Source organism: Podarcis muralis, chromosome 4, assembly GCF_964188315.1.
Source record: "Podarcis muralis chromosome 4, rPodMur119.hap1.1, whole genome shotgun sequence".
NCBI lineage: Eukaryota > Metazoa > Chordata > Lepidosauria > Squamata > Lacertidae > Podarcis > Podarcis muralis.
Window position 1 is genome coordinate 86,343,891 of NC_135658.1, and position 16,230 is coordinate 86,360,120.

The 16,230-nt window shown below is 45.1% G+C and overlaps 1 protein-coding gene across 2 annotated transcripts in view; it reads left to right on the forward strand.

Annotated features, from left to right (window-relative positions):
* The first annotated feature begins 11,107 nt into the window (after nucleotides 1-11,107).
* Nucleotides 11,108-16,230, forward strand: part of NDFIP2 (Nedd4 family interacting protein 2) — a 30,139-nt gene continuing 25,016 nt past the window's right edge. The window contains exon 1 of one of the 2 annotated variants that reach the window (XM_028728277.2): nucleotides 11,108-11,269. In XM_028728277.2, the coding sequence (XP_028584110.2) occupies nucleotides 11,237-11,269 (33 nt within the window). In that variant the 5' untranslated portion in view covers nucleotides 11,108-11,236. The remainder of the gene's footprint in view (nucleotides 11,270-16,230) is intronic. The other variant, XM_028728278.2, reaches the window with a different exon arrangement.

Here is a 16,230-nt window from a genome sequence, read left to right on the forward strand (position 1 = left end):
ACATTTATCCTAGCTATTCCTCCAGTCAGGTCGGCCAGCTCCAGAAAGTCCATCATCTTCATCTGCCATTCCTCCACTGTAGGCATTTCTTGTAGTTTTGGCTAACAAAATTCTTGCTGCAGTTGTGGCATACAAAAACAATCTAACATCTTTCTTGGGCGATTCCAAACCAATTATTCCCAGCATGTAGCCTTTAGACGGACCATTCACTCCTATGTGTAAGAGAATGAAGCGTGCCTCTTTTAGGACAGAACTGCTACCTGAGGTTTCCTGCAAGTATTCCTATTAAAAATAAGTAATGCTTTTTAAAAACAACTGTGTTTCTAGCAGACTATTGCTTCTTCTTCTTCTTCTTCTTCTTCTTCTTCTTCTTCTTCTTCTTCTTCTTCTTCTTCTTTTTTAAGCCTACTGCAAACCCAGCTGGCTTGTCCATTACTTAGAGATGAGAGGGGCAGGATGCCAGTTTGGAGGTTTCCTTCCTTACCTATCTGATGATATGATGTGGGCCTTCTCGGGTTGTGTTTCAGGATATGGTTTTGCTCATCAGACGCTTATAGCTTGTCTGTCAAGGAAATTTTAACAATTGCTTGGGTACACGGATGTGAGCTCAAGCAGGTCTCTTGTAACATCTATTATTGGAGAGCTGATGTTCAGGGAGCCCAGAGAATCCTGGCAACAAACCCAAAGGGGTGGTTATGTTATCCCAACTCTCACTGTAAGGTTTAGTAGCTCCATGCCATAATAATAATAATAATAATAATAATAATAATAATAATAATAATATTTTTAAAACTTATATCCCGCCTATCTTGCTGGGTTTCCCCAGCCACTCTGGGCAGCTTACAACATATATAAAAATACAGAAAGCATTAAACAGTAAAAAACAAAATGTCCTAAACGAGCAGCAAACAAACCAATAAATCAATAGAAACCAGTAGTAACAATAACAATAACAATAATAGCAACAATAAAGAGTTTACTTTGTTGTTTAGTCGTTTAGTCGTGTCCAACTCTTCGCAACCCCATGGACCAGAGCACGCCAGGCACTCCTGTCTTCCACTGCCTCCCACAGTCAGGTCAAACTCATGTTGGTAGCTTCAAGAACAATGTCCAACCATATCGTCCTCTGTCGTCCCCTTCTCCTTGTGCCCTCCATCTTTCCCAACTTCAGGGTCCTTTTCAGGGAGTCTTCTCTTCTCATGAGGTGGCTAAAGTATTGGAGCCTCGGCTTCAGGATCTGTCCTTCCAGTGAGCACTCAGGGCTGATTTCCTTCAGAATGGATAGGTTTGATCTTCTTGCAGTCCATGGGACTCTCAAGAGCCTCCTCCAGCACCATAATTCAAAAGCATCAATTCTTCGGCGATCAGTCTTCTTTATGTTCCAACTCTCACTTCCATACATCACTACTGGGAAAACCATAGCTTGAACTATACGGACCTTTGTCGGCAAGGTGATGTCTCTGCTTTTTAAGATGCTGTCTAGGCTTGTCATTGAAAGAGTTTACAGTTATACCCAAATTAAAATAACCGCCATTCCCAACTAAACATTAAATCAACATCAAACTGACAAAAACAGCGGACCCAAAATTAGAACCGTTTAAAACATTTAAAAACCTTTTAGCCAGTTGCCTCAACCCAAGAGTTGTGGCATCACACTGAGTGTGCAGTCAGTAATGAGGAACACTTATATGAGTAAGCATGCCTCATTGTTGGTGTGTGTTGGTCTCAGGGCCAGATTTAGGTTTGATGAGGCCCTAAGCTACTGAAGGTAATAGAGCCCTTCATATGTCTAGCTGTCCTTTGTTAACAACAAATTGCCGCTGTTTTTTGTGTTGAATATATGCTATATGGTAACTTATGGAACTAATAGGTATCTAAAGCCATTTGCACATAACCAATATGTATTTTATCAAAGTAATTGTTGAACTGAAATACAATTAAGAAGAAGTATATTAATAGTGAAATGTTGGGGGGTGCCCAAAAGAGTGAGGCCCTAAGCCAGGGGTCACCAAGCTTTTTCAGCCACAGGCTGGTCCACTATCCCTTAGGCTTAGACCATGTGATGGATCGGACTATATTTTGAAAAAAAATAATGAATTCCTATGCCCCACAAATAACCCAGAGATTCATTTTAAATAAATGAACACTTTCTACTCATGTAAAAACACGCTGACCGTCTGTGGGCTGGATTGAGAAGGCAACTGGGCCACATCCGGCCCCCGGGCCTTAGGTTGCCTACCCCTGCCCTAAGCTATAGCCTGCTTAGCGTATACGTAAATCCGGCACTGGTTAATATGTGTAAAACTCAACATTGGCTTGTTATTTACAGTGATGCTTCTGTCACAAAGATTGGTGAATGCTCCAGGGCCAGTCCGAGGGGAACCCAGTGCTAGAGCATCTGTTTTGCATGCAGAAGATCATACAGTCATAGAGTTGGAAGGGACCCTGAGGATCAACTAGTCCAAACCCCTCCTGCAGTGCAGGAAGATGCAGTTGCCCCATACAGGGATTGAACCTGCAATCTTGGCACCAGACTCAATCCCTGAAATCGCCAGATAGGAATCTCAATTCCTGTAGCCAGTACTAGGCTAGATGGACCCAAGGTCTGATTCAGTATTTGGTGGCTTCCTTTTTGTTCTTGCCAGAGTGAGGTGGCTGTGATGCAGCGAACGGCTAGGGTCAGCCCCATACCCTCCAGTCATCACCATCCACTTTAGCTAGTAACCCACTGGCGACAGTGCTCGCTTGCTGGTGGCCTGGTGTGGCTGGCTAGTTGCCTCTCTTGTAATAGCCAGCTTCCTCTTTATATGGGATGTGGGTGGCGCTGTGGGTTAAACCACAGAGCCTAGGACTTGCCGATCAGAAGGTCGGCGGTTCGAATCCCCGCGACGGTTTGAGCTCCCGTGGCTCGGTCCCTGCTCCTGCCAACCTAGCAGTTCGAAAGCACGTCAGAGTGCAAGTAGATAAATGGCGTTTCCGTGCACTGCTCTGGTTCGCCAGAAGCGGCTTAGTCATGCTGGCCACATGGCCCGGAAACTATATACCGGCTCCCTCGGCCAATAAAGCGAGATGAGCGCCACAACCCCAGAGTCGGTCACGACTGGACCTAATGGTCAGGGGTCCCTTTACCTTTACTCCTCTTCATATGTCTCTGACAATACTATTCGGAAAGGCCTTTGGCCTAGTGAGCAGCTAGAGTATGGTTACCAGATTTTTTTCAATGAATCTGGGGACCCCCCCCCTTTTTTTTTGAAGCTGAGTAGCAACAGAGAGTCAGTAATGGGGATGGTGAGGCAAAAGACCCTGGGCCCAAACACACATGCATATTGCATAAAGCTGCAAAGCCCCTCATTCACACCCTGTGGAACATAAATGTGCAGAATTTTTAAAAAACTGGGCAATGACCACCCACCCGCAACTCCTGAGCCTCCTCCGATCAGCCAAAACAAAGGGGGAAGGGGGCAGGAGATCTGTACCGCCGGGCGTCCCCGGTTCCCCTTCTGCAGTGGCGGAGGCAGTGGCAGTCAGTAGCCTAGAGCAAGTCTGGTAGCGCAGTTGGCTCTGGCTGGCTTCAGAAGCTGCCCGCTGCCGTGGCGCCCGCCAGTTTGCCTCCTGGAAGTCCCCATATGATGTGTCTTGTGTGTAACACATCATAAGGGGACTTCCAGCGAGGAAAAATGGTGGGCGCCACAGCAGCAAGCAGCTCCTGAAGCCAGCCAGAGCCAACTGCACTACCAGGCTGGCTCCGGGCTGCTGAGGCTGCCGCTGCCACATTTCCCGGGAACAGATTTGCAAATCTGGGGACATTCCAGGGACGGAATTTGTCTGGGGACAGATTTGCAAATCTGGAGACTGTCCCCGGGAACCGGGGACGACTGGTAACCCTAAGCTAGAGAGGCCACCGTCCTGAGCCATGCAGTTCAGCAGTCAGGATGCATGTACAGGTGTGCCATGGCTTATGTGATACAAGCTGGAGCTGCGTTCCTTTTGCAACTGCACTCTTCCCTCCTGTGGTAGACAGCAACTGGTATTCAGAAGAACAGTGTTTTGTACTGAGCTGAATAGGATCCAAATCGCAGCAGTCTGATTGGTCCCAGAACAATAGGATTCAGAATGCAGCAGTCTGATTGGTCCTAGAACAATAGGATCCAGAATGCAGCAGTCTGATTGGTCTGCAGAAGCCACCCAATCCAACTCCAGGTGGAAGTGAATCTGCAACCTGATTGGCCTACAAGAGAATCCCAGAACTAACCAATCACGTGGGGCCCATTGTAAAAATAATTTATATAAAGCAGACATTTCGGGGGAACTTCCATTCTTCACTAATATGAGCTGAATAAAGAGCATGAAATCCCCACTCGACTCCGAGTATATTTCAAACAAAATCCCATTGCCAGTGTTGAAGTAAGATTCAACTTACTTCTACGTGCCTCCTGCACGTGGAACAGAGGGAGAGGAACCAGATTAGGGCAGATTTAGGGCTGTGTGTGTGGTGCAGATCCAGTCCAAATAAACTTTATTGGTCTTTTTTAAAATAACTGAGTCAGTTAGCAACTTAGAGGACACGTATGATGGCAACTTTCTCACAAATGTCCCTTAGAACGTATACAGCTTTTTTCCTATGCGTTTCTATATCCAAAACAATAGGATTGCCTCTGGAGAAGTATTGAAAAGGGAGCACTTCAAACCTAGCATTTTAAGTATTGGGTCTAAATTGAAGGGGTTTTAGAGTATTGTGATGTCATTGCCATTCTCCACCACAACGGAGATTATTTTCCTCTCCCTCTAAAACCTTGCCAATCTGTTTTATTTATCTCAAGTGTTCTGACTCAGGCATCACCAAGGCCAGCATCTTAGCATGGTCATGACCAACCAGAGACAATAGCGGTGCCCACGCTTATAAGTAATAACTAAATGAATGTGCTTGGTGGTGGCCTTGAATGAAGCAAATGTGCAGGACAGTGGAGAGGGTGGCAAGAGAACTTTTCTGTTAAAGGGGACCTAACTTAATTTCCCATTACCTCCTACCATGTATAGGCACTTATAAGCGGGCTAGCTGCCTGAATGAATAAAGACCTCTGTTGCTATGATACTTTTTCCACCTTATAGAGGTGTAACAAATAACTCCTGCAAAGTGTGATATGGGGAGGGTTAGGTCCGCCGACCTTGTAACGTGGGAGGGAAATGTCTAAATGTAAAGAACTAACAATCATAAACGTTAATGGTTCTGCGTCTGTTAGCAGAGGCAGTAGGAATGAGGAAAACGACAACTCCAATAGGCAGGCTTTCAGAAGAATTTGTGCAGCAGTCACAAGCCTTACTCCACTCTTGCAGCCCCCACAGCCCCTCCAAGTGTCCCTGTTTTCCAGACACAGTCCTTGATTCACAGAAGTTTCTGATTTGATCCCAGAATGCCCCACTTTTCCTTAGGATATGACTATTTTCATTGGAGAAATGTTGGAGGGTTTGGAGTTATTTGACCCCTGAACCATCTGAAGGCAGCCCTGTACAGTGGTGCCCCGCAAGACGAACGCCTCGCAAGATGAAAAACCTGCAAGACGAAAGGGTTTTCCGTCGCGGAGGCGCTTCGCAAGACAAATTTCCCTATGGGCTTGCTTCGCAAGATGAAAACGTCTTGTGAGTCTCGCCATTCCCCCCCCGCTTTCCCCCCCTTTTTCAAAGCCGCTAAGCCGTTAATAGCCTTTTAACAGCTTAGCCGCTAAGCCCGCTAAGCCGCTAAGCCCGCTAAGCCGCTAATAGCGCTAAATCGCTAATAGCGCTAATCTGCTTAGCCGCCAATGGGGTTGCTTCGCAAGACGAAAAAACTGCTAGACGAAGAGAATCGCGGAACGGATTCTTTTCGTCTTGCGAGGCACCACTGTATAGGGAAGGATGTTTATTATGTTTTTATATAAGTTGGAAGCCATCCAGAGTGGCTGGGGCCGGCCAGTCAGATGGACGGGGAATAAATAATAAAATTGTTGTTGTCGTTATGGAATAGGATGTCCCTATTTTCATCGGAGAAATGTTGGAGGGTATACCCCCATGGCTGTAGGGCATGGAAGAGGAAATTGCAGTCCTGTTAGACAGAAGCTCCCATCATCCTTGATAACTGACAATGCTGTCAGGGTATGATGGGAGCTAGAGGACTACAGGTTTCCTTGTGTCTATCTTAGAGCATGTCCATAAATGGCATTTTAGTGACCAGGATCCCATATAAAGTTCCGTAATTACCATAATTGTCCAGCTCCTAAAACTCCTAAAAAAACTCCAGCTCCTAAAACCTAAGAGTTTTATATCTATATAACAAGATCCTAGTAATCAGTTGTGCATGGTGTATGTTTATATTTTGCAAAAACAGATTTACTTGGGTTTATGATGCCAACTTTTATCTTTAAAGCTGGAATGCCAAGGTAACAAAGATAAGTTGCAGATGTTGCTGCATACTTTCCCATGATTGCAACCTTGAGCCATGGCCAAAGAGACATAACTGTCTGTGAGTCTTGTCCTTCAATATTAAACTACTCCTTCAAGCAGACCACTTGCATGAACAGTTGTTTGCATGGACCAAGCTTACTTGAATAATGCCTGCATTGACTTTTGGACTGGAAAGTAGAGTACCCCAATCAAATATCCTCAAAACCATTAATTCATTGGGTGGCTTCAGGCAAGCTAGTTTCAGTCCACATCTGCAATACGGGGATCATAATATCAGCCAACCTTACACGGTTGTTGTCCGCAATACTAAAAGAATACATGTGAAATATTGTTAAATGCAAAGGATTATCTCCTCCACGTATGAAGCCATTGTAAGGAAATACATTTATTAATGATAACTCAGATAGCTTAATAATGACTCACATTGCAGTTCCACATTTTATGAAACTATTAAATTTGTGAGACTGCCAATGTTGAACCTTTTAATAAATAGCTGTGTTGGTCCTAAGCTTGAGAGTAACTCCATTGCTCCTAACAAAAAAAATTCCTTCCAGTAGCACCTTAAAGACCAACTAAGTTAGTTCTTGGTATGAGCTTTCGTGTGCATGCACACTTCTTCAGATACACTGAAACAGAAGTTGCCAGATCCTTCTATATAGTGAGAAGGTGGGGAGGGGTATTACTCAGAAGGGGGTGGGAATGGGTGATTGGCAGATAGCTGTGATGAGCCTGCTGACGACTCTTAACGACTGCATTGCAGTCGCTATCTGCCAATCACCCATTCCCACCCCCTTCTGAGTAATACCCCTCCCCACCTTCTCACTATATAGAAGGATCTGGCAACTTCTGTTTCAGTGTATCTGAAGAAGTGTGCATGCACACGAAAGCTCATACCAAGAACTAACTTAGTTGGTCTTTAAGGTGCTACTGGAAGGAATTTTTTTTGTTTTGACTATGGCAGACCAACACGGCTACCTATCTGTAACTGGATCCATTGCTCCTACTTTGTGAGCACTTGCCACAGCTCCTGCTTAGAGTAATAAAAGTGACAGAAACTGATAAAAAGGTAATACTATCTGCAAAGCCAGAAGTGTCATGTTCAGGTATCAGTATCCAGATTATTTTTCCTACCTGAAGAATTGCGATTCAAATATTATGTTACTCTGTTGCAGCAAGAACAACATAAAGTCATAAATTTATTCAGTTCCAACGTATTCATAGTGACATGAGTTTCTGGGAATCAGAGCCAACCATCAGATACACGTTTTGGGCATCAAAGGGTGGGTGGGTATCTTTTTGGTGGGGGAAAAATGGTGCTGGTATTCATATCTTGATAAAAGTGCTGTGGATGCCACCAAACAATGGCTGCCAGAAGCAGCAGCATAAAAAGACGTGCTGGTTCTCTATACTGGTGAATACAAAACAACCCCTTTGCAACGCTACAAATCCACCTCAATGGTGAAACGTTAGAAAGTGTCAATCCCTTTTCCTACCTGAGCAGTTATATTTCCACAAGAGCTGACATTGATGCTGAAATCCAACATCGCTTGAGCTCTGCGAGCGCAGCTTTCTTCCGAGTGAAGTGCAGTGTTTGAGGACCGGGACATTTGCAGGGGAAACAAAATGCTTGCATACAAAGCTATTGTACCACCTACTTTACTGTATGCTTGTGAAACATGGTCCACTTATAAATGTCATCTCCAACTCCTTGAAAAATTCCATCAACGGTGTCTCTGAAAATTTTTATACATCACTTGGGAAGACAGGCAAATTAATGTCAGTGTTCTGGAAGAAGCAAAGATCACCAGTGTCAAAGCAATGCTTATTCAACATCAACTTCATTGGACTGGTCATGTTGTGCGGATGCCTGATTATCGTCTTCCAAAGCAACTACAGTGGTACCTTGGATTACATACGCTTCAGGTTACAGACTGCACTGACCCAGAAATAGTACCTCGGGTAAAGAACTTTGCTTCAAGATGAGAACAGCAATCGTGCTCCGGCGGCGCAGCAGCGGGAGGCCCCATTAGCTAAAGTGGTGCTTCAGGTTAAGAACAGACCTCTGGAACGAATTAAGTACTTAACCCAAGGTACCACTGTGCTCTATCTTACTCGGCTATAAGAAGAAGAAGACCATCTCAAAACAACAACAAAACAGCAACTGTGTGTGTGTGTGTGTGTGTGTGTGAGAGAGAGAGAGAGAGAGAGAGAGAGAGAGAGAGAGAGAGAGAGAGACCTTATTAAAGAGTATGCAAGGAAGAGTATTTTTACAGAGCAAGGGCAAGCGAAGGAAGAGGTAGTAGTAGATGCATTACAGTTGAATCTGAGCAGAGCACAAATGAATGCAGAAGCCAACAAGGGGGAGCTGCAACAAAATGTTGCAGTGTAGAGTGAACAATTTATAATTTCACTCAGCCACTCTGGAAGGTCATTCTTCTCCATTCCTTCTCCCCCCCCCCCCCAAGAGTGATTAAGCATTCTATGAATCCTGAGCATGCCCAGTCCTCTTCAACTTTCCTTAATGATTTTTACTAAAAGATTTTTTTCTACTGCTTCAAGCCTCAGGGTTTCACCAAGCCTATTGCCGTCAACTCTTGTGCAAGTGTGTGGTGTTGTTTTTGGCTGCATAAGCAACAGCAGTCATGCCTGTGAATCAGAAAAAGTGGGAATAATTAAAGGAATGAGTTCAAGATGCCGTCAGCATGGGTGTGGTCTACTTCTGAGGAGCAGCCACAGCAGACGAATAGGTACAGCAAGAACAATAGTGCAAATAAACAGCTAAAAAGAGACAAACGCTTTCGGTAATGAGCTAACCACACGCCATAGCATCAGAACTGCTAATGAATTCCAATTAGGAAGCTTCACGCTAGAGTTGCCTGCCTCCGGAGAGACTGAAATGCCCCTTCACTGGTTTTGGAAACAGTCTAAATGTCTTGACGTGTGCCCATTTATTTTCCGCAGTTGAACCTGACCCATTTGAGTTATGCCAATTGCCAAAGGGCATTGTGGAATCATGGTGGCATATACCGTGTTTGAAGATATGCATGTGAACGAGCCTTTGGCAGCTCTCAGGTGGGCTCCATTGCCATCCTAAGAGTACAAGGGAAGTATTCACGGTGAGATCCGGCACCTCTTTCCCTAGAAAAACAGTGATTACGATGTTGCTGATGATAACAACGCGGTGGACGGACACCATTTGAATGACAGTGCAACTTTGGGGCAGGGGGTGGCCCCCTCAAATAAGTTACACAAAGACCCCTTGGCCAATGGGCGTAGCTAGGATTTTTGTTTGGTGGGGCAGAACTTCAGCTTTGTGTTGATTTGTTGGGGGGCAGGCTTTTGTTGGGGGGGGGGGAACCTCAGATTTGTATTGATTTGGGGGGCAGGCTTTTGTTGGGGGCCAGAACCTCAGATTTGTGTTGATTTGAATTGATTGGAGATAGGCTTTTGTGGGGTGTGTGTGTCAGAACCTCACATTTGTATCCATTTCGGTTGATTTTTTTTTTGGGGGGGGGGGCTTGGCTGCGCCCAAGCCTCGGCCACGAGGAGTTGACTCCCACGCCTTACTTAGAGCGATAAAAAGGTACCCCTGCCCGTACGGGCCAGTCTTGACAGACTCTAGGGTTGTGCGCCCATCTCACTTAAGAGGCCGGGGGCCAGCGCTGTCCGGAGACACTTCCGGGTCACGTGGCCAGCGTGACGTAAGCGGTCCCTATTTATCTACTTGCACCCGGGAGTGCTTTCGAACTGCTAGGTTGACAGGCGCTGGGACCGAGCAACGGGAGCGCACCCCGCCGCGGGGATTCGAACCGCCGACCTTTCGATCGGCAAGCCCTAGGTGCTGAGGCTTTTACCCACAGCGCCACCCGCGTCCCTATTATAGTCATGTGCTCTGAATACTCCCAAGCATCGTTGCATTACACGGGGGGGGGTTGACTAGATGACCCTTGTGTCCCTTCTCATCTCCACAATTCATTTTAGGCAGCCCTGCCGCCCCCAGTTAAAAAAAAAAAGAGCAGCTCCTCTATCCGTGTATACAGCCTTGCCTCCTCCCAGGGCCGGATTAAAGTTTGATCTACTGAAGGTAATATGCCCAGCTGTTCTTTGTCAACAAATTGCTGCTGTTTTGTGTGTGTTGGATATGTGCTATATAGTTATTTATGGACCTAATAGGTATCTAAAGCTATTTGCACATAACAAATAGGAGCCTACACAACACAAAACACTGTTGCTGTTTGTAGGTTTTATTTTATTTGTTTTTTTTATCTTCTATTTTGGAAATGCACATCCGGGGTTTTTCCCCCTTTAAATTTTTGGGGGGGCTCCCAAGAGAGAAGGGGCGCTAAGTTATAGCTCGTTTAGCTTATACGTAAACACGGCACTGCTTCCCTCAAACCGGCGCCACGCGCCCGGAATTTCCCGGACACGCGTCCGCGCAAACCGGCGGGACGGTCCGGAAAAATCCGGACCCGTCGTTTGTGAGGGTGGGGGGCCCCCGGTCTTCATTCGGGGAGCCTCTCGGAGAAGCGGGTTTGGCGAAAACGGAGTCGGGCCACCTTTACTGCGGTGCTTCGGAGCGAGCGCCAGAGAAATGAGGCCTCCTCCGACGCCTCCTCCCGTCACGCGCGCGCCTCCGAGGGGGACGAGCCGAGAGAGGGCGGCCTCGACGCGAGGGGGAGGAGCCGGCCCGAGAGCGACGAAGGCGGAGGGAAAGAGAGAGAGAAGGGAGAGCTAGAGAGACGCTGCGGCGAAAGCACTTAGCCGAGCGTCGAGGCCCGAAGAGGCCTCCGTCGCCGGGATGGAGCAGCAGCCCGCCAGCCGGTACCAAGTGGTGAGTGGCGCCGCGGGGTCCTGTCAGCGCGTCGGCAGGGCGGGGTTAGGGTAGGCCGCAGGCCAACTCGAGGCCTCCCCTGGCCAGCTTGGGAGACGAGGCTGAGGAGGGGAGCCCTCCATTGCCTCAGGCCTCCGGGGGCGAACGGAAAGCGCCTCCGCTTTCTGTAATACTGAGGAAAAGCGCACCTGGGGTGAGGCCTCCTCCTTCCTCGTCCTTAACGGTCCCCCCCTTTCCTCCCCTTCCCTTATGGCTGCCCCCCAGATGAGCTTTTCGAAGCCCTCCGCCGAGGGGACGCCAAGGGTCATCTAGTCCAGCCCGCGTTAGAAACGGCAGGTCGCCACTCGACGGCCCGTGGCTTTCGCCGAAAAAAACCCCAAAACAAAGCCAAACATCTTTGGGAATAGGGAGCGAAAAGAGGAAATGTTCCAAAAAGCGAGGACAAAATGACACACCACCCTCGATGGGAAATAGTACACAATGTATTGTTGTGTCTTTGTAGGGTGGCTGGCGCGACCCCAGTCAGATGGGCGGCGTAAAAATAGTAAAGGTACAGTGGTACCTCGGGTTACATACGTTTTAGGTTACATATGCTTCAGGTTACAGACTCCGCTAACCCAGAAATAGTGCTTCAGGTTAAGAACTTTGCTTCAGGATAAGAACAGAAATTGTGCTCCAGTGGCGCGGGGGCAGCAGGAGGCCCCATTAGCTAAAGTGGTGCTTCAGGTTAAGAACAGTTTCAGGTTAAGAACGGACCTCCGGAATGAATTAAGTACTTAACCCGAGGTACCACTGTATTATTATTATTATTATGACTGTGATTCATGCTTGCCTTTCAAGAGCAGACCTTTCTATGCTACGGTGGAGTTCAATGTTACCTCTGATTCCACTGCAGGGCTGTAATAATAATAATAATAATAATTTATAATCTATACCCTGCCCATCTGGCTGGGTTTCTCCAGCCACTCTGGGCGGCTTAAATGCTGCCACGCTCCTTTCGGAGGTCAACACAGTGAGAACGGGTTTGTAGGGCTTCGCGCCAGAACAATAATTCATCACCTGCCTTGCCTTTCGGTGGATATGATTGCATCAGTGAATTGATTCATGTGAATTCAGTTCCTACCCAAAGTTTTACTTTAAGCCCTTTCCCTGCCTCCCCTCGGTTGGTGAAGGGAGCGAGAGGGAACTTTTATGATTCAATAAGCAGGTGATGATGCTTTTCTTTTGCCAACCGCAGACAGCCTTCCGTGCTGTCACTTCCTGTTTGGGTAAGTGCACTGCAATAGCATTGAATATACAGTAGCACCTGGTTTTGAGTCTCCCCTAACAAGCGTGTGTGCTGCTTTCGAAGGGCCGCCAATGAAAATGGCCTACACCCCCAGCATTCGAAACGCCCATTGTTCGAGGCGCGTTTTCCGCCAGGGAATTCCCTTAGCGCGAGCAGTTTCTGAGCTCTGCGCATAAGATTTCAGATTAAAACTGCAGAGTGACCTTTTTCTGCTTCCCCACTTCCAGCTACTCTTTGAAGACTGGAGAAGAGACCCCTTTTAGGAGGTGGGCAGGGGAAGGACTAAACCATGTGAAAAATGAACATAATATTTTAGCTGCCGTTCATTCCTTTTCAGCTTTGTATACTTGTTATAAAAAAAAGTGTGCCTAGACATTCCGTTGTGGCGCCCATAATCTAGGTTGAAGGTGCCATTGAGCTCCTAGCTTTCATATCAAAAGTTTCTAACACTGCCTATACCAATGAATTGGGCAAAGCCTCAGTTAAGAAATCTACTGATTACCCATGAAAACCTTGAAGCCTGTAAAACAACATGCAGTTTCCAGCTCTAGCTCTTACACTTAATGCCACACCTATATCACTCCGGGGCATCCCAGATCTATATTGCTTAGTAACACTGAAGAGTCCATAGGTGCACGGTTTCTCTTATTAAATGAAGAAACGACCAAGCACAATTCTTGTTGGGATTTCTGTATTGCATTTGAAAGTGAATTTTGTAATGGAGATAAGTGGTCCGAAGAAAGGAATATGTATTGGCAACATACTGGCATAATAAAACGTACTGTCATGGAATCAGGTTCTCTTTAATTTTCCTCTAATTGCTTTTTATTTCACATTGAGGATGATCATGTAGTTTTGTCATTTTGTTGCTTCATATTTCATATTTTTGCTACCTATTTCTGAAATATTTTTTTTCAGTGAAAGCCACTCGTTATTGACTGCCATCATAATTAACACTTTTATTAGGGTCAGAGGCTTTGGAACAAATCCCACCAATTTTATTTCCTCAAGATGGTACCTACTACCCTCTAAATAGAAGGAACTTAGCTGAAATATGGTGGGGTTGGGGAGTATTGTTTTCTACCAGGAATACTATCTTAATAGAGATGTTTGATGTCAGATAGCAAGCCGAGAGAGGAAAATGTTGGTGTACCTATAATATGCCAAATGCCAGTCATTTCTCAACTAAAAATAAAGTAAAAAAGAGATTTGTTCCTTGCCATTATTAACAGATTTTTCTACATTGTTTCAATGATGCTCCCAAATTTTTGGCAGTACTTCATGTCTTTTTTGGGGTCAGTTTGAATGCTCTTGGGTCGAAATTGGACAAAAGGTGTGAAACCTATATCCCCAAACTGGATGTTACCTATTCTTTGCTGCTGCTTTTACATAATTAAGGTGTTTTTCAGTGATGGGTAAGCATTTTACTAGAAACGTAGACTATTAAAAAGAGCCTACCTCATTCTAGATGTTAATGACCACTCCTTATCTGTAAACTAACATGCCGTATTAGTACAATTTTTTGGATTCTTACATCTCTCTGTAGGAAAGGGCTGGAGCTTAGTGGTAGAGCACTTGCCTTGCATGCAGAAGATCCCAGGTTTAATCCTTGGCATATCCAGGCAGGGCTGGAAATGTCCCCAGTCCGAAACGCTGGAGAGCTGCTGCCAATCAATGTAGAGAATACTGAGCTAGATGGACCAGTGGCAGGACTCACTATAAAGCAGCTTCCTATATGTAGGATGAGTGAGCCTCAACTTTCTGAAGCTCCACCCTATAAAATTTTGTGCCCTGAAATAAGGAATATATTTGAATATAGTAAAAGAGCTCATATTTTGGAATAAAAGGTATTCCAGCATTGTGATTTTATTATGGTTTGCAAACCATTTTGAGAATGGCTGAGTAAGAATGCTGGATTTAAATTTATAAACAAAAGTATTTGGCAAAAAGTTGCTTTGGACTTTGCTATTTCTTTATATTTCTCTTTGCTTTGAATACACACAGTCCCTGGAAATGTGACTATATACAAAGTGTACTTCAAACAATGTGCATTGAAACATGCTTAAAAGCAGATCTTTGTACATACAAGATTTAGAAAGAGCATCTCTTACCCTGTGCCTCATTTTATGAATGGAAAGAGTGTAAAGCTCAATGTTTCTTAGAAGGTTTCTTTCACCCCTGCTGAACCTTTTCTGTAAGCAGATAATAGCATTTGTTTGTGCTGGGAAACCGTAGGTGGTTTCTTGATTCTGCTGGAGGCAGCTGTAGTTACATCATAGGTGCCTTTAAGGATTGTCTGCTTGCAGAACTTAAGGAAGTAACCACATAGCACTTAACTTGTTCCTTCCTTGGCTTATCACATGATGGACGATTTTGGCATGGAGCAACCCTTAAAGCAAACTCCTTTGCACTTCTTGCTTTTGCTTGTTTGTTATTGCTCATGGCAAGTAGAAATTAAGGGTGTTAAAACAATTTAAAAGAAAAAAAAAGAAACAAAGAAATAGGCTTATAATTGGATATGTTCCAGTCATTAAAGCAAGTAAATCAGAAAAACATAACCCTTGGCTTGCAAATGAAACTTTAAATAGGCATTAATGAAATGATGTACTGTAAGACTTCCCCCATGCCTCTGATTTTAGGTTACATGCTGATGTGGTTTTAAATCTGATTGCTCATGCACAATATACAAAAAAGTATACCCTTTCATGCATATTTTGGGAAGAGAAATTAAGGAGTATTTTGGGGTGCACATAGATATGCATAGTTTGAGTGAGGAAACTGCTGCAGATCTGTACTTACCCTTTCTCCAGAAAATCAAGCTCAGAAATAACTATTCCCCTCCACCCCCAAGCAGAAGCTGACTATACAGATTGAATCAAGTCACTTCCCATATTTGGCCTATATATTGGGATGGTAAATTGGTGGCCACCCATTGACTGTAACTCCCCATTAGCCATGAAACTGATGGGAGGTGGAATCCTAATTCTGCTGGAGAGCCATAGGTTCTCCATTCCAGGCCTATGACAATGTTTAAAGTTTAATCTTCTCTCCCCAGAAACATTAGCTTAAGAAATGGAAAGTGGCAAGGGAAGGTTCACTAGATGTCTTGACTTTTTGACAACTGAAAGCCTGCCCACACCATATGCGTATGCGGGAGGCAGGTAGCAAGGGGTACGTCTGAAAATTGATGTACCATTTGAAGTATTTTGTCACTGGCCACTTAAACCCTTAGTTCTTCCCCTTGCTCCCTTCACCCCTCCCACCCTTAACTAATTGCACTGCTGTTACAGTCAGCTCCAGATACTCCTCCTTTGTATTACATTTCTCTTTAAAAATCAAAACCACCCAGCTCTTACTATGCTGTATAGGGAAAACTGAAAATTCATGCTGGGTTTGCTCCTCCTTCTGTTGCTCCTCCTTCTGTCATGTATATCTGTTTGCTCCTCCTTCTGTTATGTATATCAGCTTTTAGTATTTGTGTGCATTATGAATATGACCAATTAGTATTTCACAAGATGGCTTTCTACACAGTCGCTGGTTGAAATCTCTGACCTAGGCCAAATGTTTCTCCACTTCAATTCCTTGACTTCAGTATATTAATTTTACTGACCTAGTTTACAGGAATGCTGTAAGGGTAACTGATTGAGCATTAATTAGCATTCTATATAAGAAC